This window comes from Xiphophorus couchianus, chromosome 24 (genome assembly GCF_001444195.1).
Source record: "Xiphophorus couchianus chromosome 24, X_couchianus-1.0, whole genome shotgun sequence".
Classification (NCBI taxonomy): Eukaryota; Metazoa; Chordata; class Actinopteri; order Cyprinodontiformes; family Poeciliidae; genus Xiphophorus; species Xiphophorus couchianus.
This window is the reverse complement of record NC_040251.1, coordinates 3583290-3610187: the sequence shown is the minus strand read 5'-3', so window position 1 is coordinate 3610187 and position 26898 is coordinate 3583290. Positions and strand designations below refer to the sequence as shown.

Sequence of the window (26898 nt, the reverse complement as noted above, 5' to 3'; positions counted from 1 at the left end):
AGACTAATAGACTTAGCTTCTCATCAGTTCAGCTTGAATGTCTTTAGCCTGCTTCATGTTGTCAGACAGGTTCTATTGTGGTGATTTTCAGTTATTTTTACCAGGCTTTATTGTAGTGAAGACCTCCTATTGTGAGACCAAGGAGGTCTTCCTTAGCCACTAAAACATTTAGTGGACTGAAGCTAACTCCAAGATGGGATTTGGTCCCTTTCTTCCTGGACGGATGGCAGTGTGCGATCCCTACAGAGAGGCTGATGAAAAGCAGAGCTGTTGGTGGCTCTAAAGAGAATTCAGCCTGGCAGTAAAGCTGAGAGTCATGTGCCTGCATTTAAAGGGAGCAGAGCCAGAGCTTTGGAGGAAGAGCAGGCTGAGCTAGGAGGCTGGAGGATGTGCCAAGCCCCAGACGCTGCAGGAATGTCAGCTTGAGGAGCAGCAGCTCTTTAGTCCAGTCAGCAGCTCTCACTGAGATGACAGCCTAGCATGAAGCTAACCTGAAACTTCTGACTAAGGCGTTCTGAACAAGAGTTTTAGAAGAAACCTTCAGTGTTTGATTGTTTTGGAGCTCAGTGCGTGTCAGTCAGCTGGATGAGGCTCGTCTTGAGTGCTGCAGGCATGTGCAGCGCCTCTCAGGTCTTGGCAGTTAGCTAGTAAACACAGGCCTGTCAGCAGCTGCTGCTGATGTAATGAGGAACCTCTCCTCCCCTCCACGCCTCCCTGCCTCTCTGTTTACAAGTTTTACTGGGTGTTGCTGCAGTTGCTGCAGACTTCCAGCCTTGGCAGCGCAGATAGTGGGTTAAAGTGTGTTTGTGTGTGGCTCACCTCCCACCTCACCCCCCCCCCCCCCCCCCCACCACCACCACCACCGGCTGCAGCACTTCCAGGGAAATTTACAACAGCATGTTTTCAGCTGCCATGAACGGAGAGTCCACATCATCATCATGCTGTCTTCCCAACCCAAACACTCCAGAGAGTCTGGGAGCTGCAGAGCTGCTGAGCGGAGCGGAACCGGCCGGCACTCAGTAAGTTTCACTCCCTACTTGTTTCTGTAGTCATGTCGTCATGGTGAATCGCTTTCTGCTGCTCATACGACGCGGGGCATGAGTAGATATGCTTGGAAAAGTTTCAAAAGTTCAACATTTAACATTTTATTCACCATAAAGATGCTGGGGTGTTTCTGTAAGACTAGAAACTCTTCCCTTAAAGCCTGAGTTGTGTTTTTGGGGGGGTTTATGCAATTCACTTAAATAATAGAGAAAGAAATAAAAATGTTTTCCCTGCAAAATAAGGAACTTGTTCCCCAAGTATGTGGAGTATGTTCAGATCAAATAGTTGCTTCCAATATTTCACCTAGTTAACATCATAAACAAAAATTCAATATGAACACATAAATAGCTGCTTGAAAATGTGCACATTTTAAAAAAATATTAAAATATTGTCCTCATGCAAGTGCAATCCATCTCACTAGATATTAAATTAGTTGAAAAAGTAATGATTCCCACTTTGCTAAATCTGTCGAGACTTTGCTGTATTGACACTAAATAAATAAGCTGAACTGATTTAAAGTGAATTGATTGCAAAACTGTAAAATGGTTTAAAACAGAGCTATATAAAATCAGTTGGTGGCAGCACAAATTAATGTCATGGATTTGCAGGAAAAATAGATTAAACTCCTTATTTGTGCACATCTGCAATGTTTTAGCTAACTAACTCAAAAGGAAGTTTAAATGATTCATTTAGACTTAGTCATGTTTCCATTAAAAGACAGATTAAGATTTACAACAAGCTCATTCCATTAGTTAGGATATCTAAACGGGGTTTTAGGCAGCCATGCCATTCTTTTACCAGAATAAACAAAAACATGGAAATTTAGTGTAGAAATAGGAGAGACTTTGAGGACTTCCACTTTGTGTGACTTTTATGAAGCATGAAATGTCCTGGTCAGAAAAACTGGAGGAAAAACTACTCAAATCTTTACTTGCGTATTAGCCTTAAATTTGCTAATTAGCCAGCTAATTTACTCAGCATTGTAAAATTAGCAAAAAGTAACTGCATAAACGAGAGAAGTTGAACTTGCAGAGTTAATCTTGTAAAGACGGGCAAACTATAATTCAAACTATCACAATTGAGCCCAGCGTCAGTAAAGCTAGCTCACAAACTAGCCAAGTTTTTTTTTTTTTTTTTAAATAATGCTTGCTAGTTAGCTGATTGTAAGAAATTAGCTAGGTAGGTCAAGTTAAGTGAAAGAAGCAAAATGTCTCTCTGTAAAATTGATCCTGACAGGTCTGCTGAATTATCTGCCCATAAACTAAACTAGCTTCCTACACCTATCTGTGTCCCTTACAAGCTAGTTAATTTATTGAATTTTGTAAATTGGTAAAAAAAAAAAAAAAGAAACACAATGCAATAGGTGGTAAAAAAATGTTGCTGGTAGCTCATGAGCTAAAGGTATCCAAACTGCTTTTTATAAAAAGTTGACAAAACTCACTCAAACTTCCCAGAAATAATGCTACTTAGCTAAAGTTTGGTGTTAGCTTCAGCCTTCCAAAAACCGAAAACTGCTAAATTATTTTATTATATAAATAAATAATAATAAAAAAAAAATCCATTACAGAGTGGAAAGGCTTTTGGAAGCATAATGCAACATTAAACAAAAAAGTTTAAACTTATAGGTTAAATGAAAAACTATTAAAAAGATTAGCATGTTGGGTTGTCAGTGTAAACGTGTAATGACTAAATATTTAAATGAGCAGTTAGACAACTAGATATCAAATTCTCAGAAAATACAAACATATTTCATAAAACGAATTGCAATTTGTGTGTCATCTTTTGTCTAAAAGGCAAAATGGTCTAAAGAAATATTTACTCTTCTATTTGAATTAGGCTTGATAAAAACTACTGCATTTAAACTGTGCTCATATGAAGAAACATTGACTGTTTTGAGTAGTTTTATGTATGTGGGAAAGGCAAATAAATGAGTTAAGAATGGATTTTAAAGAGTCCTTTGTGATAAATTAGAATCCAGACAAATTATATTGGTTATGTATTCCCATGTTCCTTAAAGATCAACTTTTGCCATCTAATAATGATGTATTTTTATGAAACAAGCCTGGCTTTGTGTGCATTTCTTAACGAAACAAGACGTTGAGTGTCTCCTGGCGAAGCGGCCCTAATTTGGTGCTTACACTCTGTTGTTGTGGGTGAAAACAATGAGCCAGCGCTCGGGTTCACATCAAACCCGTGTGTACAATCGTTCTCTGTGGGGGGGCGGCGTGGGGGGGAACTCCAGTGGAAAATATTCACCCACATAAACACACTGTTGTTTCTCAAGCTGTCATCGGTCTGCTGATGAAATGCATGTGTTCAGTGTTCTGGTGAGCTGCCATCGCATGATGCTCACATACCTAGCTAACAGTGGTGGTGGAGGGGTTGTTGTATATTTTGATAATGGCTGGAAACATTCCTCTACCCTCTCTCTCTCTCTCTCGGCCTGCTGGGCATTCTCGCTTGTTTTTCTGGCGTTTTTGTCTAAATCCGGCTCTCTCATGAGAGAGTTCAGCAGAGAGTCACGCTGCCGCCCTGAGGAACACCAGGCTTGGGTGTCCCACAACAGGAAGTTAATCAGATCTGTTTTCAGGATGCATATTAAAGCATCCAGTCTCTGTTTTGTCCATATTTTCCACTCACCTTTGACCCTACCCCTCCTCCCCTCCCTGCCGTTTCACCCCCAACAGCAGCTCTGGTGACTAAACAAGAGCTGCAGTCACTCAGACAAGTTCACGCGTGTCAGAGAAGGGCATCGTCATGCTAGCGGCTCGTTTCCTTTTGTCTTGTTTGACACAGTTGTAGGTCAAGAGGTGATTAAGGTGTTTGCTTAACGCAACATCACAGAACCGGTCTATTCAGTCTGCCTTTAGCTGTGGTTGAGAGCAGGTTAGATGCAGGTTATAGAAACTAATAAAGGGCTTAGCTTCGCTGTTTCAACCTTAATTTTAAATGTGCAGCGGCTAACAGCTAGCATTTCGGGCTTATTTCCATACACACAGTAAGATTTAAGGCGGTTTCTGGCAGATTCATGCCAGCAAATCTTCTCTTGATGCAAACCGGATTTTTGAAACATCTGTGTTTGATTGAGACGACTGACAGACTGAGCTTTATGAATTTATTTTGTTTGCATGGCCTCAGTATGCGATGCTCCGATAATTAACTGCCGCCTCACCAGAAAGCTATAAACTCCTAGTCAGGGTAGAAACAGACTTGTATGCTCCATTGTTGAACTCACAGAACAGATGATTGGATTTAAAACCTCTTTTTGAAAATGCTATGTAATTTCATTTGTAGAAAAAAAAAAATCAAGGTAAAAAAGGATTTTATGAGGTTTTATTTTTAAGCAATAATCGCCTTTGAAAAATTAACATTGAAGTTTTGTATTTAATTTTCAGCGCGAGATTATGCTTCTAGTGCAATAGGTGAATATATTTTCAGGATTTTACGCCTTTCAAATATATGTTTAAATAATTTAATTTGATATTAAATCCTATAAAAAAAGTATTCTCTCTGCTATTATTTGTAAATTGATAATAAGAATAAAAATGTTTCACATAAAACAAGTGGCTGCATAAATATTCCCGCCCAGTCAGGATTCGCATCTACACTCTTCCAGCTCTGTCAGGTTGGTGGGGATCAGCTGTGAACGGGTCCGGACTTGGACTAGGCCGCTCTAGTCAATCCATGCTGTTGCCGGGTCGTTGTCTGGCTGGAAAGTCAATGATTTCATTGTCATCAATTTGTAGGAATCAGTTTTCATACTGTTACTGGATATAAAGCCTTTTCTTTTATACACTGTGATTGTCCCAGCGGTGCCAGCTGTACTGTTACACCTACAGAGTCAGGATCAGGATCAGGGGGTTTCCAAACATCCGGTGATTGTGAACCATCTGTGCTGCTCTGTCCGCATCATAAACCTCACGTCAAACGCGTGCCTGCTTTCATTTTCTCCTCAGTGAATGGAAAGTAATGGCACCCCTCCCTCCCCTCCTCCAGTGCAACCGGGCGGGGGTGCGACCTCTTTTCACAGGGCAGGGACACTAAATGAACTGGTTCCTGGGGCTAAAAGGGGGTGCACCAATCAATGTCCAATCTCCCCTTCCGTCCGTGTTCTGCTGCCGCCACTTCCTGGATCTTTTTAGGACGATTGATCGGAAACAATCTCTGAATCCTCCCTGTTCAGACCCGTGAGGCTCCTGCAGGATCCAGCTCCTCTGCCAGTCTCGGCCTGCAGCTGTTTGCTTTAATGCGTGTGCTGCATTATTCCTAAAAGCTTAATGTATAACCCGACTCGCAATGAAAGCTCTTCCAGGCTGTAGGTCAGAGGAGAGTCTTTCTCTGATGTTTCTGTTGCTCAATCAAATGTTTGGTCGATATGAAGAGGGAGCAAAGTTCACGGCGTCCCCTGGCCTAGCTTTTAGTGAGTGATAATAGCAGCATTTCCATTATAAATGTGCTCAAATCTTTGACTATTTTCTGCTAATGTAAAAAAAAAAAAACACACACACAATTTCGCAATTGCTGTTTCCGTTAAATAAGAAATTAAATTGAATTCACACGTGAATAATGTTGTTCATGTGGTAAGTCATTAAAAATCATGGATATAAACAGTTGCATCCATTCATAATTTATATTCATAAAATTCATAATTCAGCCATGGTGCTAGTGCTCATCACTGGAGATGTCGGTGTATTATTGAGGCGTTGGAGCGACGAGCCCCGCCTACCTGGAAGTGTCGACATACGCGCCGTTTTGGAGGAATTGTAGTTTTACAGAAGAGCTACGGATGCCACACATCGGAATGACGCGTAACTCTTTACTGTTGTCTTCGTCTGCGCTTTGGTCAGTAGTAACGTCCAGCTGTTGGTCATGTGACTCGTGACGTGAAAAATGGGTTTTGATATGGCTGAAAAACCCCCTCACCCCCAGCTCAAAAGCTTTTTAGCGAAAAGCGCGAGTTTATTCGAAACGGGCGCGCTTCCGTTAAGCGAAGTTATTTTTGTAATTTCAAGTTGCGCAGTTTTATGTTTAGTGGGAACGCAGCGACTGACGGGAATCTCTCACTAAACCGTTAGAGATGTGACGAGTGTTTTAGCTCCTGCTGCTCATGTTGGAGTCCAGATAACAAAATGAAAGAATCAAAACTTCAGGTCTTATAATGAAACTGTAAACCTGTCCAGACAGAGGCAACACTTGAGAGTAGCTCAAATGGGTCAAATGTGATGGACATGGTTAACTGGTTAGGTATTCCCACCCTGGTGTTCTTGTAATCTCCTGTTTAATCTCCACAATCTGTCCAATCTGAGCGTCACACCTTGATGCTCAGCAAGAGTACACTGGAAGAGTCGATATCTAAAACACCAAGATGTTGCATATCACTGGACCAGTTCAGTCTGTTTTAATCCAACTCTGGTCCGTCTCTAAAGTGAATTCTGGTCCTACAAATGTCAGTCTGGTTCCGGTTGAAATGAACTCTGGTGCGATTTGAATGCATATGTGAACACCAGCTGGACCGCAACCCGCTCCAAAAGCAGGAAGTGGACTAGAGCGCGGGGCATTCTGGGTAAACAAACGTTCTGGCCTAGCGCTAGCAGGAGAAATGGCTTGTGGTTTTTCGCCAAAGTCAAAAGAGAAATCCTCCAACTGCTAAAATCTGATGCTACTCCATTTTTGTTTCCATCTGGTGAAGAAGGAAGTAGCGCTCAGTGTCTTTTTTTTAGAGGTTAACGTGTCGTCTCCTTCGGTGGTTCTTGGTGCAGCGCCCCCACAGGCGAGGACGGGGAGCTGCAGATTGAAGCCGGTGTGTGTCCAGCCTGCATTGGACCAGCAGCAGCTCTGGTTCATATTCATGGAGGATCTGCTGTGATTATCAGCAGTTATTTACACACTGAACCGTGATCCGTCTGTAGCTTTAAGAGTTATCATTAAGCTGTTCCCCCCTCCAGTCTGGGGCTCTGTGACCTCAGCTGGGTCCTCCCTTGTTCCTGGAGCAGATGTTACCCCCACCACCTCCACCACCCACCGTCCTGCCTGGCCTCCTCCCTGCACCCTGCCATCTAATTACGCCGCCACACAAAGACTCCCAGATGTCGGCGTGCTCTGATTCTACTGCCCCCCACCTTCTCCCCATGCTGCTGAGCCGGGCTGGGCTGGGCCGGGTGTCTCTGGTCATCACCACGGCCTCAGCCTCAGTAATGGTTTCTGTTTAAATCAGTGGAGTCTGTGGTGAAAGGACGAGGACCACCATGGTCTCATGGACCGGGTCTGATCCTCAGATCTGTCGCCGCATTGGTCCAGCCAGCACTCTCAAGTGTTTCATTTGCCTTCTCATCCATCTGAACCGTCAGCCGTCTGGACCGTCAGGACCACAGCCGTGAGCAGAACCTTCATCAGACAGCCAGAGATCCAGGCGACCAGCGCCGGATCGCCGAGGGTTCTTCTGAATCAGAAACATTAGAAACATGAGACTGATTTGGAGCCAGGTTTTATTTTTAGTAACTGTGTTTACGTCAGGAAATGTCTCTGGATGAACACGACCTCCTCCTTTCTGTAACTGCAGCAGAAACCAGCTGGAGGAGTGTCCCTGACCTCTGACCTCAGAGGGTTAATCTTTATCACTCCTGATTGATCTCCAAAGATCCAGAACCAGATCCATAGCCGCATTTGCCGCATTAGAGACATCGCCGCGTCCTACTTCCTGTCCACTGATTGGTGTCTTCCTCCTGGACGGGAGAGAAACGGGGGCAGATCGAGGTTCAGTGGTCCAACCATCAGCGGCGGCGCCCCGGGCGTACTGGCGTTTGCCGTTGATAAGCCAGGACCAGCGGGCCGGCGCCGGGTAAAACACGTCGGCCTGATGTGTGCTTATGTTTGACAAGTGCAGTCATGCTGATGAAGCCTCGGCAGGGCTGTAACGGATCCAGAGACGGCTAACTTCAACAACATGAAGCAATGTGGATCAGAACACTGATCCGTTTAGAAACGGGTTCATGAGCGAAGAACTCCTTTAATTAATCAGATGTTTATCCTGTGAAACTCAATTAAACACACCTTTAGACAGGACTATGTCACAAGACTGAATGTTAACTGAAAAACATTTAATATCAGTCCATATTGATCGTTATTTGTCAGTTTTTTGTCTTATTTATTTGAAATCCTGCCAAACTGGTGGAGTGACCTTTCCTGTTTCATCCATAGTTTTCTCTCCACGCCGTTTAAAAAAAAAAAAGTTTTAGCAGGCAGTCATGATGCGCGGTAGAGAAACCTGAAACTGCTGCTGCGCAACTTACTCTATAGGTTGTTTCTAGGTAACCACAGAGTGAGTAGGTTGCCACCAGCCTTGCTCAGCTAGCCATGAGATGTTGGGCAGCTGAAGCCTTTTCTTTGCCTACGTCTCCCAGAATGCTCTGCAGTTCTGGATTAGAGTTCACTGAATATTCTATCACATGTCTTATCTATTGATATTGATCATGTTCCGAAATATATATTATTGATTTATTGTCCAGCCCTAATATATATAAGGAAACAAATCATCATCAAATGATCCCACAGATATAGTTCTGTACTTTGACTATAAGGAAAACAAAACGTATAACAAACTCTTTTATGTGGGGAAAAGTAACCCCACAGCATCATGCTGCTACCACCTTCTTTCCATGTCATTTTTGGAATAGCGTTCAGCTACAGTGGCTGAGAGGTCCAAACATAAACATGAACGATGCAAACTCCAAAACACAAAAGAGACAGAAAAACGCTGCAAACAGAAAGCGTTTTTTATGCGTTTGTTTTTTGTTTTTTTTCCATATGTTCGTAGCGTGCTTAGCCGTTTGCTGCATGTTTGAACCTGTGGGCCATGGTTAAAGGGATTAAAAGGCCTCTGCTCCTGCTTCCTGTAGGAATATCTCAGCCCCCAGTGGGTTCTGTCTGTCCCCAGTGGGTTCAGAAGCCCGGGGTCTTTGTCAAAGCGTAGTCTGCATGAAGCGAAGTGTTTGCTTTCTGCTGTGGGTCCGACTGGTTCCCAGCTCTGTTTAGAAAGGCCTAGAACAACACAGAGGGGTTTGTGTTTGGGTGGAGACGGAGACAGAGAGAGAGAAACAGAGAGAAAAGAGAGGGAGGCATCAGAAAGTGAAACTGGACTCTGCTCTGACCCGGCGGCGGACTCAGGGCGTTCCCTTTTGACTCCTCCCCTCTGTGTCCTGCAGGGCTGCCCAGGTGAGCGGATCGGTGCTGGGTAGAGGGCCGATGAGCGGACGGCTAGAGAGGAGGGAGCAGCTCAAGAGACTGTCTCTGCCGGTAAGTCAACCCGTCTTCTGCCCCTCTCTGTCTGGGTCCGTTGGACCGAACCTCCCACCATGAGCTCTTGGGTCAGCTTTCACTTCCAGCAAGTTAAGTTCAGAAAGGTGGTGGAAACCTTCAACACACCTGTTGGATTACAGCTCTGGACCGGGCAGACCGCCCTCCAGGACCAGCCCAGGCACTGAGTGGCTGGTCTTGACGCTCAGGACCAGCAGTCTGGAAGTTTTTACTCTGACATGCAGCAGGTGAAGAGCTGCACTTCCAGGGTTTATAATCTAGGCTGTACCTTCCTCACTGCCGGGTTCAAAGACTCCGACACAGACCCGCCCGCTTTAACAACCCCACCTGCTTTGTTTGGGCTGCCCGTCCCAGCTCTGACCCGGCGGACATCGACCTTATAACCGTATTGAACTGAGAACCAATGCTGCTCTTTTCTCAGGCTTTCAATGTGGAGGGTCAGGAGCGGCTTTCAGGTCTCCAGGTTCAGTAGGTGAGGAAGAAACTGTGACAAAATGCACGACTAGAAATATCAAGGAGTGAAGTATTGTTATGTTTATCCCTAACCTCCGTAGCCTGGGTCACGTCTTAACCAGTAGGGGGCAATGCAGGGAAACCTGGTGTCTAAAGTTAGCAATAGAGGAAAATAACGCAAAGCTTGCTTAGAGGTTTGAAACTGTTCAATCCACAACATTACAATGAGACACCTTCACTCTGTTGCCGCATTGCTCCTCACCCACAATGCAACCTGATGGGAAACTTTAATTTGGAAGTTCAGATTGATCCTACATTTGTCTAGAGACAGTGAACTGAATTTAGTAAAGTATAATTAATTATCAGTATTCACAGATTATTTATTTATTAATTTTTTCTGTGCAACATAACTCCAAATTATTCACAGATTTTTCCGATAAAGCATATGTAAACTATTCCAAAGAAAATCCAACCTGGGAAGCAGGAATACCTCACACTAATGCTAGCTGGCATGCTATTGGCTGGTGTTAGCAAAGCAGCCAATCACATAGGGCCATTCATTTTGCTTGTTGCTGATTAGCTGAAGAGATAAAAAAGATTGTAAATGTTAGCTTCTGCTTTAGCGCTAGGACCACTGCGGAGTTTCCACTGTGTTTATTAATGGATATTATGGTTTATTTGGAGTTTTAAACTATTAAATTAAGCAGCTTTGAGGGTTGTAGCTGTTTCTGAACCAAGAGTTTTGCTACATTCAAATGTTTTGTTTGCCTTTTCTGGACTAAACTCTAGGACAGGGGTGGGCAATCCTGGTCCTCGAGGGCCGGTGTCCTGCAACTCTTAGATGTCTCCCTGATCCAACACACTTGAATCCAACAGCTGAATCACCTCCTAAGAACAGTCAGGTTCTCCAGAGTCCTGCTAATGACCTCATTATTTGACTCAGGTGTGTTGAAGTAGAGACACATCTAAAATTTGCAGGAGACCGGCCCTCGAGGCCTGGAGTTGCCCACCCCTGCTCTAGGAGATACAGTCTACATTCTACACTTTCTTCCCTCACGGTTCAGTTTGTCAGACTGAATTGAATTTTTGTCTTTTCCTTTGGAAACTGGATGCATCATGTTAAATTAAAACGTGCATCCTAATCAAAAGCCCCTTATGCTCTGTACATCTAATATTGATGGAGCTTCCTCTCCGATTTGTTTTTCTGCGACTCTTGGCATCAAACAGCGAACGTGTCCATCATTTTCCAGCAGAGAGAGTCCAGAGGAGCGAGACGCATCCTGATTTATTATTAATTCCCCGCAGTTTGACTCCGTGCGACGCGTCGCAGGCGACGGCACCGCGTCTGCCGGCTTCTCTTTATCAGGCTCCGCTCCACGCCGCCGCTTTAATTGCTCCAGAAGCCGGAGCTGCCGAAGCTGAAAGTGGGTCACGTTCGCAAGAACGGCTTTATGATTCAGCACGCTCACATTTGGACACTCAACTATCAGTGCACGTCATTTGCAACAAAAAAAAAGAAAATTTGCCATATTATTTTCTCTGATTTTCTCTCTTTGCTGTGATTCGGTGGAGAAGCTGAGTGTTGTGATAGGAGGACGTAGAGGAGCCTTTTGGTCAGCGTCCAGCAGGAGAAACCGAAGACCCAAACATGAAGGATTGGCTTTGAATTTGCACATATTTGACACGCAGCAGAGCCGCTCTGTTGGACTGGAATCACTGGGATTTGCTAAATGTGGATTAATCATGGAAGCCATAAAGGGGACACACTCTGGCTCTGATAAACCCAGCTGGGCCACAAACACGGAGGACACGAGAATCAGATGTGCACTGCAAAAACACAAAATCTTACCAAGTAGTTTTGGACTAGTTTCTAGTACACTTGAAATAAGACAAACGGAGTTAAAAAGCAACTTCAGCAAGAAATTTGAGCTCATTTTAAGGCAACAATTCCTGAATTTTGATGGAAAAAATGCTAGCTCCTTTGCCAGGTCATTTCACTTATAACAAGATATTTTTCCCATGTTATAAATGAGATAATCCGCCAATAGAACAATCACATTTTCATCAATACTAAGAAGAACTATCTTGCTGACTAATTAACTTTAGTTAGTTTTGTCTTATTTCAAGTGTACTAGAATATTTACACTAGAAACTGAACCAAAACTACTCGGCAATATTCTGTGTTTTGTGGAGGCGCTGTGGCCAGCAGCCCGAACCTTCAACCTGTTAAAATCAGAGAAAAGTTGGCGTCTGAAACGCCAAATGATTTTCGTTTGAAGGAGTCTGTGGAGTGAAGGAGTGATCTGATCCTGCATTATGTTTAGGACTCCTGTAATCTGGATGCAGTGGTCCGGTGCGGCAGTAACTGGGGCAGCCGCCTTACGTAACACGCCGTGTTGCCGGGTTGATTCTGCTGGCCCTGTTTATTTTTATGGTTTGATGGGCGCCTGCAGAGGAAAGTCTCTTCGTCATGCTAGGACGTGCGCGGCGGAGCCGGCGGCCTCGTGGCAAACGCTGCCAGCCGGCTTTAAGTAGGTCAGCTCAGTCAGGGTCCGCTCTGCATGCATCACTTCAGCCGCATCAGGACGGATGCAGGGAAATCAGAGTACTAATGCTGAGATGCAGCTGGATTCTGATTTCAGCAGCTGGCGTATGGAGGATAAGTGGTTCTAAATAAAAAAACAAAAACAAAACAAGCTTCAGAAACAATCGGGTCTGATTCCTAAATCCAAGGCGCTAAATCAGCTAGCTCAGGTTTACTGAATAGAACCCGATGCACACCCTGAAGTAGGAAAAAGATTATATTAGAATCAATAACATCCTGATATGATATCCTGTAGTATATTAATAGTTTGGATCTGATAAACTTTTAGTGAATTTTCTATAAAGAAATGTCCACACCTGGGGTGCTGTGGTGGCGCAGGGACCAAATCAGCTGGTTCTGCAGCTGATTTGGATATTAAATGTATACTTTAACATCCCAGAGCCTTCATAGGTTTTACCCTCACAGTTCATTTGTCATCAGTCTGTAAAACATAGCTAATCCTTTGGGTTAATGATGAGCTGTAGTGGACAGTGGGTTCTTCTTCAGTACCAGGAGATTTTAGGTCCAGATCATCATACTGAGCCAATAAAAATAAACTCCAGCAGAGGAAGAGGTGATGAAAGTGCAGAACGTTAACTGGGAGGTGGAATGATTTAGAGAAAGCTTAATGATTGCAAGTTGGAGCGGGGGGGGGGGGGGGGGGGGGGTGTGTGGCTGGGATGGGTAGGAATGCTCCCAGTCATCTGATTGGCTCCAGCGTTGATGTTATTACTGAGCAACTCCAACTAATTGAGTGCAATTGTAGACCACGCCAGCCCCTTTGGGGCCTCCTTCTCACGCATAGCACCCCGGGGTGCCAAGCTTACAGCGCTGGAGGAAGCTGAGTGGACAGTCTGGGTGGGCCTGCGTTATGCAACCATACTGACATCGTCACACATCACTCTGAGGGGCAAATAAAGGCTCTGCTGGGGCAACTGATGGGTCTCTGTGGGCGGGAGGGGGGGAATACCGCGCATACCTGGGGTGGGTACGGGTGTACGGGGCAGACTGGCTCTGAGAGACAGAAGCACTTCCTTGGCTACGCTTCTTGAGCCTCACAGCAAACCATTGGAGCCTCGGTTTTCCCTCCGCTCCCGTCTGAAAGTCGCTCGCAGTCAGCAGAACGCTGCAAGGCCGAGCCGCCACCGTCTGCTTGTAAATTGGTTTAATAATTCTCGAAGCCGCTCGTTTTTCCGCTCAGTTTCAGCTCAGCTCCTGTTTTTATTAGAGCAATTATGCAGCCATTTATGGATCATTGCATCACATCCTGTTAAATCCTGCCCTACATTTCTGCAACCCAGCACTGCAGCGATCTGAGGTCATCTGTTTATTAGTTTTATGTTTGTTGAATAATTAACTTTCACACGGGGTTTACTTTGGCCTCAAACGTGCAAAAGGAAATAATGAATAAAGCATTTTAAAGTTTGACTTTTTGAGGCTTTCTAGAAGTTTATCTTTGGACTCGGGGTGGCTGCTCACTCATCTCCACCCTACTTTGTTTAGTAATTGATCATTCAGGCAGAAGTGGCTCCTAAACTCAGCAACGATCTCATTTTAAACTGGATCTTTAGCTTCGAAGCAGGTAATTTTCCCCGAGGAATTTTAATAATCGAGGTACTCGAATCATTCAAGGAATCGTTACAGGAAATCGTTACTGGAATCAGTGTAGAGTTGAAACTGATTTTCTTAATACCAGTATGAGGCTTATTGTATTTGGTCAACTGTAGTGAGTCCTTTAAAGAACCCAGAGTCTTTGTCCATCTATGTTTATGGGTCCCATTAGTAAAACCAGTACAATGTATTACTTCTCTGGTAATAAAAACTTAACGGGCATAAACTGGCTATGTGTATCAGGAATTTTGTATATTGCCAACTCGATGACAGCACAAAGTAGTTTACTGTTTTGGGGCTGTTAATGATTGGTAAGTAATCAAATTTATGTTGAAATTTACTGATTTCATATGCTGTCCAATTTTAGATGATCAAGAAATCTCATATTCAGGTTATAAAGTGACTGGTCTTCAACTGATAAGCATTTGGTTTGCATGACTCAGCTAAATTTTATGCTGTTTGTCCACCAAGATGGTGGTGGGTTTTTGTTTTGGTGATCTTATGGAAATAATTTGTGATACTTTGAGCATCTTTAGGTTATCTCAGTGATATATTGGTTTTATTTAAAGTACACATAGTGAAACATTTGTCCTTTGTCCCAAGCTGTTGGTGAGATTAGCTTGAGGCTAATTGCCATTATCTTCATATTCTTGAGGTTTATCCATCCATCCATCCATCTTCTTCCGCTTATCCGAGGTCGGGTCGCGGGGGTAGCAGCTTCAGAAGGGAGGCCCAGACTTCCCTCTCCCCAGCCACTTCTTCCAGCTCCTCCGGGGGAATCCCGAGGCGTTCCCAGGCCAGCCGAGAGACATAGTCCCTCCAGCGTGTCCTGGGTCTTCCCCGGGGCCTCCTCCCGGTGGGACGTGCCCGGAACACCTCACCAGGGAGGCGTCCAGGAGGCATCCTGACCAGATGCCCAAGCCACCTCAACTGGCTCCTCTCGATGTGAAGGAGCAGCGGCTCTACTCTGAGTCCCTCCCGGATGACTGAGCTTCTCACCCTATCTCTAAGGGAGAGCCCAGCCACCCTACGGAGAAAACCCATTTCGGCCGCTTGTATCCGCGATCTCGTTCTTTCGGTCATGACCCAAAGCTCATGACCATAGATGAGGGTGGGAACGTAGATCGACCGGTAAATCGAGAGCTTCGCTTTTTGGCTCAGCTCTCTCTTCACCACGACGGACCGGTACAGCGCCCGCTTGACAGCAGACGCTGCGCCAATCCGCCTGTCGATCTCCCGCTCCCTTCTTCCCCCATTCGTGAACAAGATCCCGAGATACTTAAACTCCTCCACTTGGGGCAGGACACCCCCCCTGACCCGGAGAAGGCACTCTACCCTTTTCCGGCTCAAGACCATGGCCTCGGATTTGGAGGCACTGATCCCCATCCCGGCCGCTTCACATTCGGCTGCGAACCGATCCAGCGAGAGCTGCAGATCACGATCTGATGAAGCCAAAAGGACCACATCGTCTGCGAAAAGCAGAGATGAGATCCTGAGGCCACCAAATCGGATCCCCTCAACACCTTGGCTGCGCCTAGAAATTCTGTCCATGAAAGTGATGAACAGAATCGGTGACAAAGCTCAGCCCTGGCGGAGTCCAACTCTCACCGGAAACGAGCCCGACTTACTGCCGGCAATGCGGACCAGACTCTGACACCGGTCATACAGGGACCTGACAGCCCGTATCAAAGGGCCCGGTACCCCATACTCCCGGAGAACCCCCCACAGGGCTCCCCGAGGGACACGGTCGAACGCCTTCTCCAAGTCCACAAAACACATGTAGACTGGTTGGGCGAACTCCCATGCACCCTCCAGGACCCTGCTGAGGGTGTAGAGCTGGTCCAGTGTTCCACGACCAGGACGAAAACCACACTGCTCTTCCTGAATCCGAGGTTCGACTATCCGACGGACCCTCCTCTCCAGGACCCCTGAATAGACCTTGCCAGGGAGGCTTAAGAGTGTGACCCCTCTATAATTGGAGCACACCCTCCGGTCCCCCTTTTTGAACAGGGGGACCACCACCCCAGTCTGCCAATCCAGGGGAACTGCCCCCGATGTCCATGCGATATTGCAGAGTCGCGTCAACCAACACAACCCTACAACATCCAGAGCCTTAAGGAACTCCGGGCGGATCTCATCCACCCCCGGGGCCTTGCCACCGCGGAGCTTTTTAACCACCTCGGCGACCTCGCCCCCAGAGATTGGAGAGCCCAACCCAGAGTCCCCAGGCTCCGCTTCCTCAGTGGAAGGCATGTTGGTGGGATTGAGGAGGTCTTCGAAGTACTCTGCCCACCGGCCCACAACGTCCCGAGTAGAGGTCAGCAGCACACCATCCCCACTATAAACAGTGTTGGTGCTGCACCACTTCCCCCCCCTGAGACGCCGGATGGTGGACCAGAATCGCCTCGAAGCCGTGCGGAAGTCTTTCTCCATGGCCTCTCCAAACTCCTCCCACACCCGAGTTTTTGCCTCAGCAACCGCCCGAGCCGCATGCCGCTTCGCCCGCCGGTACCCATCAGCTGCTTCCGGAGTCCCACAGGCCAAAAAGGCTCGATAGGACTCCTTCTTCAGCCTGACGGCATCCCTCACCGAAGGTGTCCACCAACGGGTTCGAGGGTTGCCGCCGCGACAGGCACCGACAACCTTGCGGCCACAGCTCCGATCGGCCGCCTCGACAATGGAGGCACGGAACACGGTCCACTCAGACTCCATGTCTCCCACCTCCCCCGGGACGTGTTCGAAGTTTTGCCGGAGATGGGAGTTAAAGCTCCGTCTCACAGGGGATTCCGCCAGACGTTCCCAGCAGACCCTCACAACACGTTTGGGCCTGCCAGGTCTGACCGGCTTTCGCCCCCGCCACCGGAGCCAACTCACCACCAGGTAGTGGTCAGTGGACAGCTCCGCACCTCTCTTCACCCGAGTGTCCAAGACATACGGCCGCAGATCCGATGAAACGATGACAAAGTCGATCATCGAACTGCGGCCTAGGGTGTCCTGGTGCCAAGTGCACATATGGACACCCTTATGCTTGAACATGGTGTTCGTTATGGACAATCCATGGCGAGCACAGAAGTCCAGCAACAGAACACCGCTCGAGTTCAGGTCGGGTGGGCCGTTCCTCCCAACCACGCCCCTCCAGGTCTCACTGTCATTGCCCACGTGAGCGTTGAAGTCCCCCAGCAGAACAAGGGAGTCCCCAGGAGGAGCACTCTCCAGTACCCCCTCTAAGGACTCCAAAAAGGGTGGGTAATCTGAACTGTCGTTCGGCCCGTAAGCACAAACGACAGTCAGAACCCGTCCCCCCACCCGTAGGCGGAGGGATCCTACCCTCTCGTTCACCGGGGTAAACCCCAACGTACAGGCGCCGAGATGGGGAGCAACAAGTATGCCCACTCCTGCCCGACGTCTCTCTCCCTGGGCAACTCCAGAGTGGAAGTATGTCCAGCCCCTCTCAAGGAGACTGGTTCCAGAACCAGAGCCATGCGTCGAGGTGAGACCGACTATTTCTAGCCGGAACCTCTCGACCTCACGCACTAGCTCCGGCTCCTTCCCCACCAGAGAGGTGACATTCCACGTCCCAAGAGCCAGTTTCTGCAACCGAGGATCGGACCGCCAGGGTCCCCTCCCTTGGCCGCCACCCATCACACAGTGCACCCGACCCCTTTGGCCCCTCCCACGGGTGGTGGGCCCATGGGAGGGGGGGCCCATGTTTCCTCTTCGGGCTGAGCCCGGCCGGGCTCCATGGGTAAAAGCCCGGCCACCAGACGCTCGCCATCGTGCCCCCCCTCCAGGCCTGGCTCCAGAGTGGGGCCCCGGTGACCCGCGTCCGGGCGAGGGAACACCAAGTCCAAGGTTTTCCTTCATCATTGGGGTCTTCGGGCTGCACTTTGTCTGGTCCCTCACCTGGCACATCCGATTCTTGAGGTTTATTGGTCCATCAAAGCCAACAGCAATCAGTGGAAACATAAAAGCGGAATCTTTTGGGTTCGTTCCAGACTCTTACTTTGTAGTGCGTCCCCTCTCGCTCTGGGCCATCATCCAGCTCATTTAATTGGACATCTATTTTCCTCCGTTCGATGATGCCGCTCTTTTGTCCTTGGAGACGAGGGGCCAATTATGGACTCTGCTCTTCCAATCATGAGTGAGATCAAAGTTGACGCCGCGGTGCCGCGTGCGCTCCGAGTCACATGCATTGTTTTCCTGCAGCGTTCCCTCCGGTCCTGACGGGAACACTGGGCCTTCTGTTGAACCCGCAGTCTGCTGAACGCCCGCGCTCCATCAGCAAGCCTTATCTCCACACACGATCAACTCTTGCTCGCCGTCTCTTTAGATTCTCTCCAGGCTCAAGTGGAGGTTTGGTCGAGACAAGGGAGCCACACAGCTGAGGAGGAAATGGTTTGTTGGGGGGCGGACTGGAAGAGGCCTGATAAGAGAGGAGAGATTGTGACGACTTATGTTTTCAAACCACACCGAGAACCCTAATCAGATCAGGTGTTAACCCTTCTCCTGAAGGGATGCTCACGTCCCTTTCTTGTGACTATAGTTTCTATTTTCAGCTACTTTTCTCCTCAAGGCAAACGCTCATTATGGCAACGAATGACAGATGTATAACTGAAAATCCCTCCTGCCATGAATATGCCATGTTTGACAGTTGGTGTCGTAGTGTAAGGTTTGGAAGCCTCTCCTTGACTCTTATTCTCATTCCTCTGGTCATTGTGGCCAAATAATTCAATACCATGACACTTAAACTAGTCTTTAAATGAACTTCATCCTACTACCAATACTGCTAAAATCTACTAATACTTGAGACCCCTTCTACCATATAGCAAATCAGTGTTAAGAAAACCAAATGGAGCTCCTGGATTGGCTGCTGAACAAACACCAACCAATAGGGAGTCAAGTAGCATCGCTCCAATGTAGTTCAGTTTTCCAAGCTGCATTTTATTTTGAACATTTTGGCTAGAATAAATCTGCAAATAGGGAGGTTCCCATGGATAATTTAATCACAATCAACAACAAAATGCAAAAAATAAATAAATAATTGTCTTTGAACCATGAGATGGTTCCCAACAAACTATCTCATTGATCCATTATGAGATGGTTCATTGGGAACGATCCGATATACTGAACATGGAAGCAGTCATTGACTCATATTTCAGTGGAAAGTGTTCTGCCTGTTTAGAATCGCCTTCAAGTCTTCTCAGCCTTCAGCGATCGATCATTTTATTCCACTCCTTGCTTGTCTTGGCAGAGGAACGGTAACCAAACTGCAGGGTGTTAACCCATCCACCTGGCTCTGACAGGGGGAGAGGGTGTTTGGGTCCAGCACCGGCACAGCAGGGTCAAGTCTGAAGAAGATGTAACTGGCAGCTAACAGGATCGGATGTGCAGATTATCAACAGATTATCACCCCGAAGCTGAGGGGGAGGGGGCAGCACGCCCTGCGGCCGGGGAGAGGCAGAGGGTGACATATTGGGAGTGTGGGGAAGCCGGCACGCCCCGTTGGATCCATTGATCCATCGTTCTGATCGGGCGCTGAGCCAGAACCCCAGCTGGGATCGTCACGCTCCGTTTCCTAAAACAAAAGATTTAAACGTCCAGTTGACAAGACCGACTGTTTGCGTTTTAAAAGCAGCAGCAGCAGCAGCATTAAGCTTTTATGTTTGTTTTGAAATTGTATTTCTTTATCTTAATTAACATATTATTGATTAAATGAAAAAGTTTTAAAAGATAACTAAAAAAAACCCATTTCAATTTAGTTTAACTTCTATTTTTATTTTTGATATAATTGTACTCATATTTTTTTATTTTTTAATGTATTCAATTTGTTTTTGTTATTAATTATCCCTTTTGTTCCAATTTACTATAATTATTATGATTATTTATTCATAAAAGTAGATATGAAGTTCCACTGACTGAAATAGTTTGAATAATTATAGTAATCATAGTATATTTCTATTTTTTGATGCTCTAAATAAATATTTTATTAAATTTCACCTGTTTTTTCATTACAGTCCATAAAATGAAACAATTAGATGACTTGATGATGTAACTGCAAAATTATTTTCAAAATATGCAGTGGTATAAATGAGCAAAACACAATTTGAATGTTTGCTTATTTGTTGAAATTGTTTTGTGATGCAGGTAATTTTCCTCTTCAAGTCAAAATGTTCCAACATTAAAAAAATCTACAATAAACGTAAAACAACTAAATATAGAGAATACAAGCTAACAGCAAAAACACTGGACAGAAACATTTCTGACAACATGGCTGAAATGAGTGTTAAAGTTTTTGCACTTCAGGGCTTCCGTCGTTTTAGTCATTTTTCGACTTGCCTGCGATTTTCTGTCCCGGTCTTTAGTTTTGACGCTGCAGTTTGCTTTGGTCAGAGGTCTGGAAACTTTTTAATGACGCCAGAATCAAATATTAACATGTTTCCACATTAACTCCAGTAAAAGCGTGCAGAAAGCCTGTGACTGGCTGATTTATGGGAGCTCGGGGCTGTTCTCGTTTTGGTTCATGTTGTCCTGCCCGGTGAGTCTACGCTTGTGCTTTAAACACGTTGTCACAAATCTGTCTGGATTTGCATGCAAGTCTCAAAGCGAGGTCGTCTTGTGTGCGCCTGAGGACGAGGCGGGAGGCATTTCCGACGTGCCTCACCTGTTCCTCACAGGCCTGTCGGATGGCTTCCCAACAGGTGTACAGAAGCTTCCTGCCACCTGGACTTTCCTCTGTTTTAGCCCTTTCTTTTTTGCCGAGAATTTAAAGAGTTCAGATTAAAATCCATCATTTCCATTTGACATGACGGCATCACTCTGGAATCTGCCTGCCTTGTAATTTACCAACCATTTCTGCCCAGATGATGGAAAATATTCCACTCCCAGCTTTTCCAAGCCACAATTATTGCCCTTAATTTATAATATTACATTTCTGTTATTTTTCCATACGCTTCCATTAAGCTTTGACAAGCGGCCAGTCTCATTTGCTAAAAATAATTTACCCAAACAGACCAGATTAGAGTCATCGTCCCTCTTTTCTGACCAATGAAGCATCCTTAAATTGCCAAAGGATGCATTACTAAAACATAAACTCTTATTACGCAGACATTGTTCCATATATCCAACCTAAATTGCTTGACTTGAATTGTGTAATGGTTTATAATCATAAAACCAGCGGCTTCCGTCCCTCATCGTTAAAACATTAGTCAGAATATTTGCTCGCACAATATTTCAAAACAGTTTTTTATCTCATGACTGAAGCTATGACAGTAAACAATTAGTCAGCGACAGGAATGCGTTTGGGTTTTCACGCCATTGTCCCTTCGGCGCTCTCCAAACAGCTGATCTGTGGTGAGAAGGCGCTGCCAATGAGCTCATAAATTCCTCGAAGAGGTTGGGCCAGGTGCTTGTTGAAGGATGAGTTTGTAATCTCAGTTTGAGCGAGAACACCACCTGTCAGTCAGCGTCCATAAATTAGTTTCATAGTCATCAGCTGAAAAGCCTGTTGGGGGGGAACTCTCTGATAGGTTGGACGGATGTGGAAGTGTTGGAAGATCCTGAGCTTTGTGTTGCTTAATGATCTATATAAATGTAGCATGAACAGGTTGTGACTGGTTAACACTGGGAATGTGCTAAACCCGTGCAGTGCCTACACCATTTGCATGATGGGGATAAGAAAACACAATTTCCTCAAAGTTTCTGGTTTTGCACAGCTAAAGGTAGTGACCTTTCTATACTTAGCAACAAATGGGAGTGTCTACTCAACATGCTGGGGTTCCTGCACACGTATAAAAGCAATATAAGAATTATTCAAGGTAGCAATCACAGATAAATACATAATTTTAGAAATATACGTTCATTTTGAAACCCCTTTTCTACTGTCTCCCTGGGCTACTGCCCATAAAAACTTAGAACCTCCAGACAAGAAAATAGTCCACATACAACATTCTAACTTAGCAAAAAAATACAAAAAATGTGTCCTTCATTGAATGTTTTGTGCTTTTTGTATTTTGTATGTCACATGAAATATAAAATGGAGAAGGAAACGTTGAAAAATTTATATGCAAACTTTTCATTTTGTCAAATGTCCTGTAGAGATTAACTGAGCCAAGCTGTGCATACCTTCTGTACATTCATTGGAGGAAATGTTGCATTTTTGTCATACAAAACTTGTTCAAATTCAGCCAGATTTCGATCAAATAACAAATAATAATTTCTTTCTAATATGATCAAATTGAGTTGATGCCATAATGCCGATGTACCAACATATCTAAGGAACAGATGGCATCGGGTTGCGAGCTTTGCACCAAACCCTCGTCCTGAGTCAGCGTTTGTTCAGACCAGAAGTAAACAATGGTTTTCATGTGGCGTTTTGGGTAATTTCCATTGATTCCACTGGTAAGGCCAACTGTATGGTGTCTGTCTTTCAGAGGTCAAGTTCTCCCCCGCTGCATGACTTGGCCTCTGAGGTTCCAAAGAACTTTGTCTCACGTTGTGAGAGTAATTATAAGTCTGCATGATTGAACTTTGAGAGACATCCTCCGAGGAGAAAAATCTCCACAGTGAGAACAGGAACTTCTCCAATCAAGCAGACAGAAATAAACCCAGATTAGAGGATAGTTGTGGGAGAAACATGGCACAGTTTCCATAACAGCTTCCACGTTTTCCAGTCTGAACGAGAAAACTATCATTATCCATTGTGTTGTCTTGGACAGACCTCAGTGGGAGATAGAAACCCAGCAATCTGACATTCAGATTTAATTCATGGGGTGTCGGCGAGGAAGCTGGTGAACAGAGGTTCTGATTCGACCTGGAGCCAAAGAATCATTCAGGAACTGCTGTGACTTTTTGAAAACGTGGCACGCAGAGGTTTAGGTCCTCAGGTTTATTTAAGGACATCCAAATTCCAAATTATAATCCAATCAGGGGAAAAGAACTACCCGAGCAGATCTGGACCTGTGGGGCTACATCTTGTTCTGACCACAGTTTTGAAAAACTGAGTCAGTTTTACTCGACGGGTCAATAGAACCAAGAAAGTCCCCAAATAAAACTCAACTGACAACAAGAAGGAGACCATATATTCTCACACTGGAATGAATGGATTTCAGGTCATTTGGGAAATGTGAAACGGCAGAGAACCTTCTGAGGAGTTGTGTTCCAACCAAACTCCAAGAGATCATCAACGACTAATCCAGGAGGTCAACACAACCAAGATCAACGTCGAAAGCTCTTCAAGCTTGAACTGCCTCAGTTATAAAGCCAGAATAACTGCCGAACAAACACAATGACCCATTTCAGGACTTTATGAAAGATCTTCTGTGGACTGACAAAACTATGTTCATAATGCTACATCTGGCATACAGCTAACAGTTAAACATATCGGTGATAGCATGATGGTCAGGTCTACACAGATTACACTTCCTCCTTCTGATTAGCCTGTTAGCTGTTGGTGTTACCAAGCTGAGGAACAGGTGGCATACATGAATCCCTTCTGACCCTGGACTTCTGCTTTGGACTCTCCATGAGAAGCTAGCGGGTGTTTTTGGGTCTTCTGTCCATGTTCCAGACTAGGAAGGACGAGGAAAGTAATAGTTGGGTGGACATGTAGAGTAAGATGCTAGTGATACAAGGCATTTCCTCTAGTTTTTTTCCTTGATTGATTGAACTAAACTCTCTCCAAGCTACTAAATCCTTCCTTTCCTTGAAAAGCATCTGCTAAGAACCTGCCCTTTACTGATTGAAGACAGACAAAAGAAAAACCACCAACAAAGAGTCTACTTCTCAGACGTGTTAATGTTTTATACCTTAAAGTATATGCACAACCGCCACACTGTACACAAACACCTTAGATCTACTACACACAGATGTGGCGACGTGCTGTTTGCTCCAGGTGACTTAATGCGACTTGACTCGGTGGTTAAATATTAACAGGAGCTGATGTGGCCCTCTGTCAGGAGAGACACGAATTCATGCAAGGCACTTTGCTGCCCTGCTGCATCATCGTTCCAACACACACACGTGTAATGCTGTTGAATGCAAACACATACACACACACACACCCACACACACACACACACCCACAGCCAGTGGCAGGCAGCAGCTGAGACTCAGCAAGGCAGCTAGGGCAGAAGAGGGGAACCAAGCGGAAGAAGAGGAGGGCAACAGAGCGAAGGATAGAGGATGAGCCAGTTGGCGGAGCACGGCGTTGGTCGGATCCGAAGTGTTCCTCTACTGGAGCTTCTAGCGGTGAGTGTTGGTTTTCAGATCCATCCGTCCATCCCACAGCAACGCCAGGGAGATATCTGGGAGAGCACATCCAGAGCAGGACTCACTGGGGCAACGATGTTCTATGTTAGGACATTAGAGTAGGGAAGGGTTGCAATCCATCAGCTGAAGTTTGATTGATGACGGTGAGATTTCCTTAGAGGAACCAACTGTGTTTTAAACCTGTCACTGGAATCTGGATGGTCTGGTTCTGTTAGTGTGTCAGTGTTTCTCACCATTCTGTCACTGTGCATCTCGAGCGTTGCCATCCTATATGTAGGTCACTATCTGACAAGCTGTGGCTGCCTCTAATTAGACGTGAGAAAAGACTCGCTTCATGTTTTCAAAGCAGTTCCAGGCGGTCCGGATCAGGGGTCCGGCCCACCATCTGTACAGGTTTCCCCACCACTGTGGACGAGACGCTTCGCGACATGTAATGCTTTATGACGAGGTTACCATGCGTGGCAACAGCCAGATCTAAAAATAAAACAGCTGTGGTTGTTGTGCTTTTTCAGCGGCTTCGGTTCAACTTTTCTCTTCGATTTGGATCTTCATTCAGTGGTGTTTTGTATGTTTTTGCCTTTGCCATCACGTGGACGCAATTAAACAGACAAATGTCTCTGCTGGGCTCCGAAACGCCATCCTTTATGTAATTATATTAACAGGAGCTGGAAAGTGACTAATGGCTCGTGCAGGACGAGAAGGGGCGCGAAACACAACATGCATGGTTGCATTTTTCCATCCAGTTTCACCCTCTCGCTCATCCCAAAGCGCAAATCTCTCCCTCCAAACCAACACAACTTGCTTTTCCTTTTTAATTGTCTACCCAGAGAGAAATTCTGAGGTTTATAACCTTTTGTGTGTCCTAATCTGGGATCAACTGTGGCTTAAGGGTTTGCTTTGTGGCATTGTCCACATTAAACCTGCATTCAAACAGAAGAAAAGGCCTAAACAAACGTTTACTCTCACATTTGATCCACACAGGATCAAAATTATATATTCAGGCTCTACAGCATAAGAGTCTCCAACATCTTTTTATTAAGTTGACAACTCAATAGTGAGGTCGGAGGGGTTCTGGTGCCTATCTTCAGCGAACGTTTCGGGTGAGAGGCAGAATACTCCCTGGACAGGTTGCCAGTCTGTTGCAGGGCTACACAGAGACAGACAGGACAAACAACCATGCACACTAGGGAGGATTTAGAGAGACCAATCTCAACCGAACAGTTATATTTTTGGACTTTGGGAGGAAGCCGGAGTACCCAGAGAGAACCCAAATCCAGTCTGCATGGAGTTTGCATGTTCTCCCTGTGGAGAACATGCAAACTCCGGACCGGGAATCGAACCCAGAACCTTCTTGCTGCAAGGCAACAATGCTACCTACTGCACCACTATGTTCTAAGAATTACACCTAAATATAAGTTATTTAGATGTGTCACCACTTTCTAAATGTCTGAAAAAAAGTCAGACCTTTCTCCCTCAGGGTGCATTCCCAGCAGCCCTCTTCAGTCTGCTTTAACCCAGCTCCAGTCCTTCCATTTAGAAAGTCTGTTTCATTTGGGGAGGACTGAATCGAAACAAAAAAAAGGGAACTCCGGTCCGGTTTAGTTGCATTGAACTCTGGTGTGATTTGAATGCATATGTGAATTCCACGAAGACTAGAGCAAAGGGTAAATACAACCAAGGCAAATGTGTGAGTCTAGCATTGTGGGCGAAATGGCTCGTGAAAAAGAGAAATCCTCCAACCACTAAAATCTCCACTCCATTTTTTTCTCATTTGGTGAAGTAGGAAGCTGTGCTCTGTGGTCTTCAAAAGATTTTGTATCGTTTCCTTCAGTGGTTATTGGTGCAGTGCCCCCATTGGCAAGGAGGGGAACAGGTTGCTAAAAGTGTTTGGTTGGTTTGAATGAGAATGAGAACCACAGCAGCTGGAAATGGAACAAATGTTTCAGTTTTGGTCTCCAATTAAACTGACTATATGCCATTTTATCTAAATGGCCTAAGATAAAATGAAGTAGTTCAGATACTACCAAGACTCAAGAAATTTCTGACGTGGACAATGCTGGAACACCAGTGGGCTCTCACCAGGAGATGGTGGGGTCTGAATTGAAATAACTTTGTCTGTCTTCCCAGAGATGAGGTAAATGTCGTTGGGGAGTGTTTATTTTTGTATTTTTTGGTCAAATGACACAAAGATCAATCTGTTTCATTTCAACAACTAGAGGAATGTATGGAGGTCTCAAGATTAGGCTTTCAACCCAAAAGAACTGTACCAGCTGCCAAGCATGGCAGTGGAATAGAATAATGAAAAAAGGGGACTGTCTTCAAATTCCTTAACGTCTGTTGGAGTTTGGACTCAATTGGAAGTCCAAGACCCACATCCATATTGAATTTGAATCCTATAAACAAGCAGGCTAACATTAGAATTCTGAAAAGTCCTATCCAAACCCAGACCTCAGCCGTCCTTAAGAGCTGTAAACTTCGCTTAAAATCAAAGACAAACCTTTGGCTTTGGACAAAAGAAGCCTTCCCTTTTGTCCAGAAGTGGTCCAACATTCAACCAGAACTATGCCAGGAAAAAAAACACATTATAAAATGCTGACTGGATAACTTGCTTTGTTGTGATTTTAAAA

The 26898-nt window shown here is 45.4% G+C and overlaps 1 protein-coding gene across 2 annotated transcripts in view; it reads left to right on the top strand.

Moving 5' to 3' along the window:
• The first annotated feature begins 798 nt into the window (after window positions 1-798).
• LOC114140848 (nck-associated protein 5-like) overlaps window positions 799-26898 on the top strand; it is a 136906-nt gene continuing 110806 nt past the window's right edge. Inside the window, exons 1-2 of one of the 2 annotated variants that reach the window (XR_003594702.1) lie at window positions 799-1019; window positions 9246-9336. Coding sequence is in view for 1 of the 2 variants with exons in the window: in XM_028011108.1 (XP_027866909.1) it covers window positions 898-1019; window positions 9246-9336 (213 nt within the window). In the remaining variant the exon portion in view is untranslated. The remainder of the gene's footprint in view (window positions 1020-9245; window positions 9337-26898) is intronic. The other variant, XM_028011108.1, reaches the window with a different exon arrangement.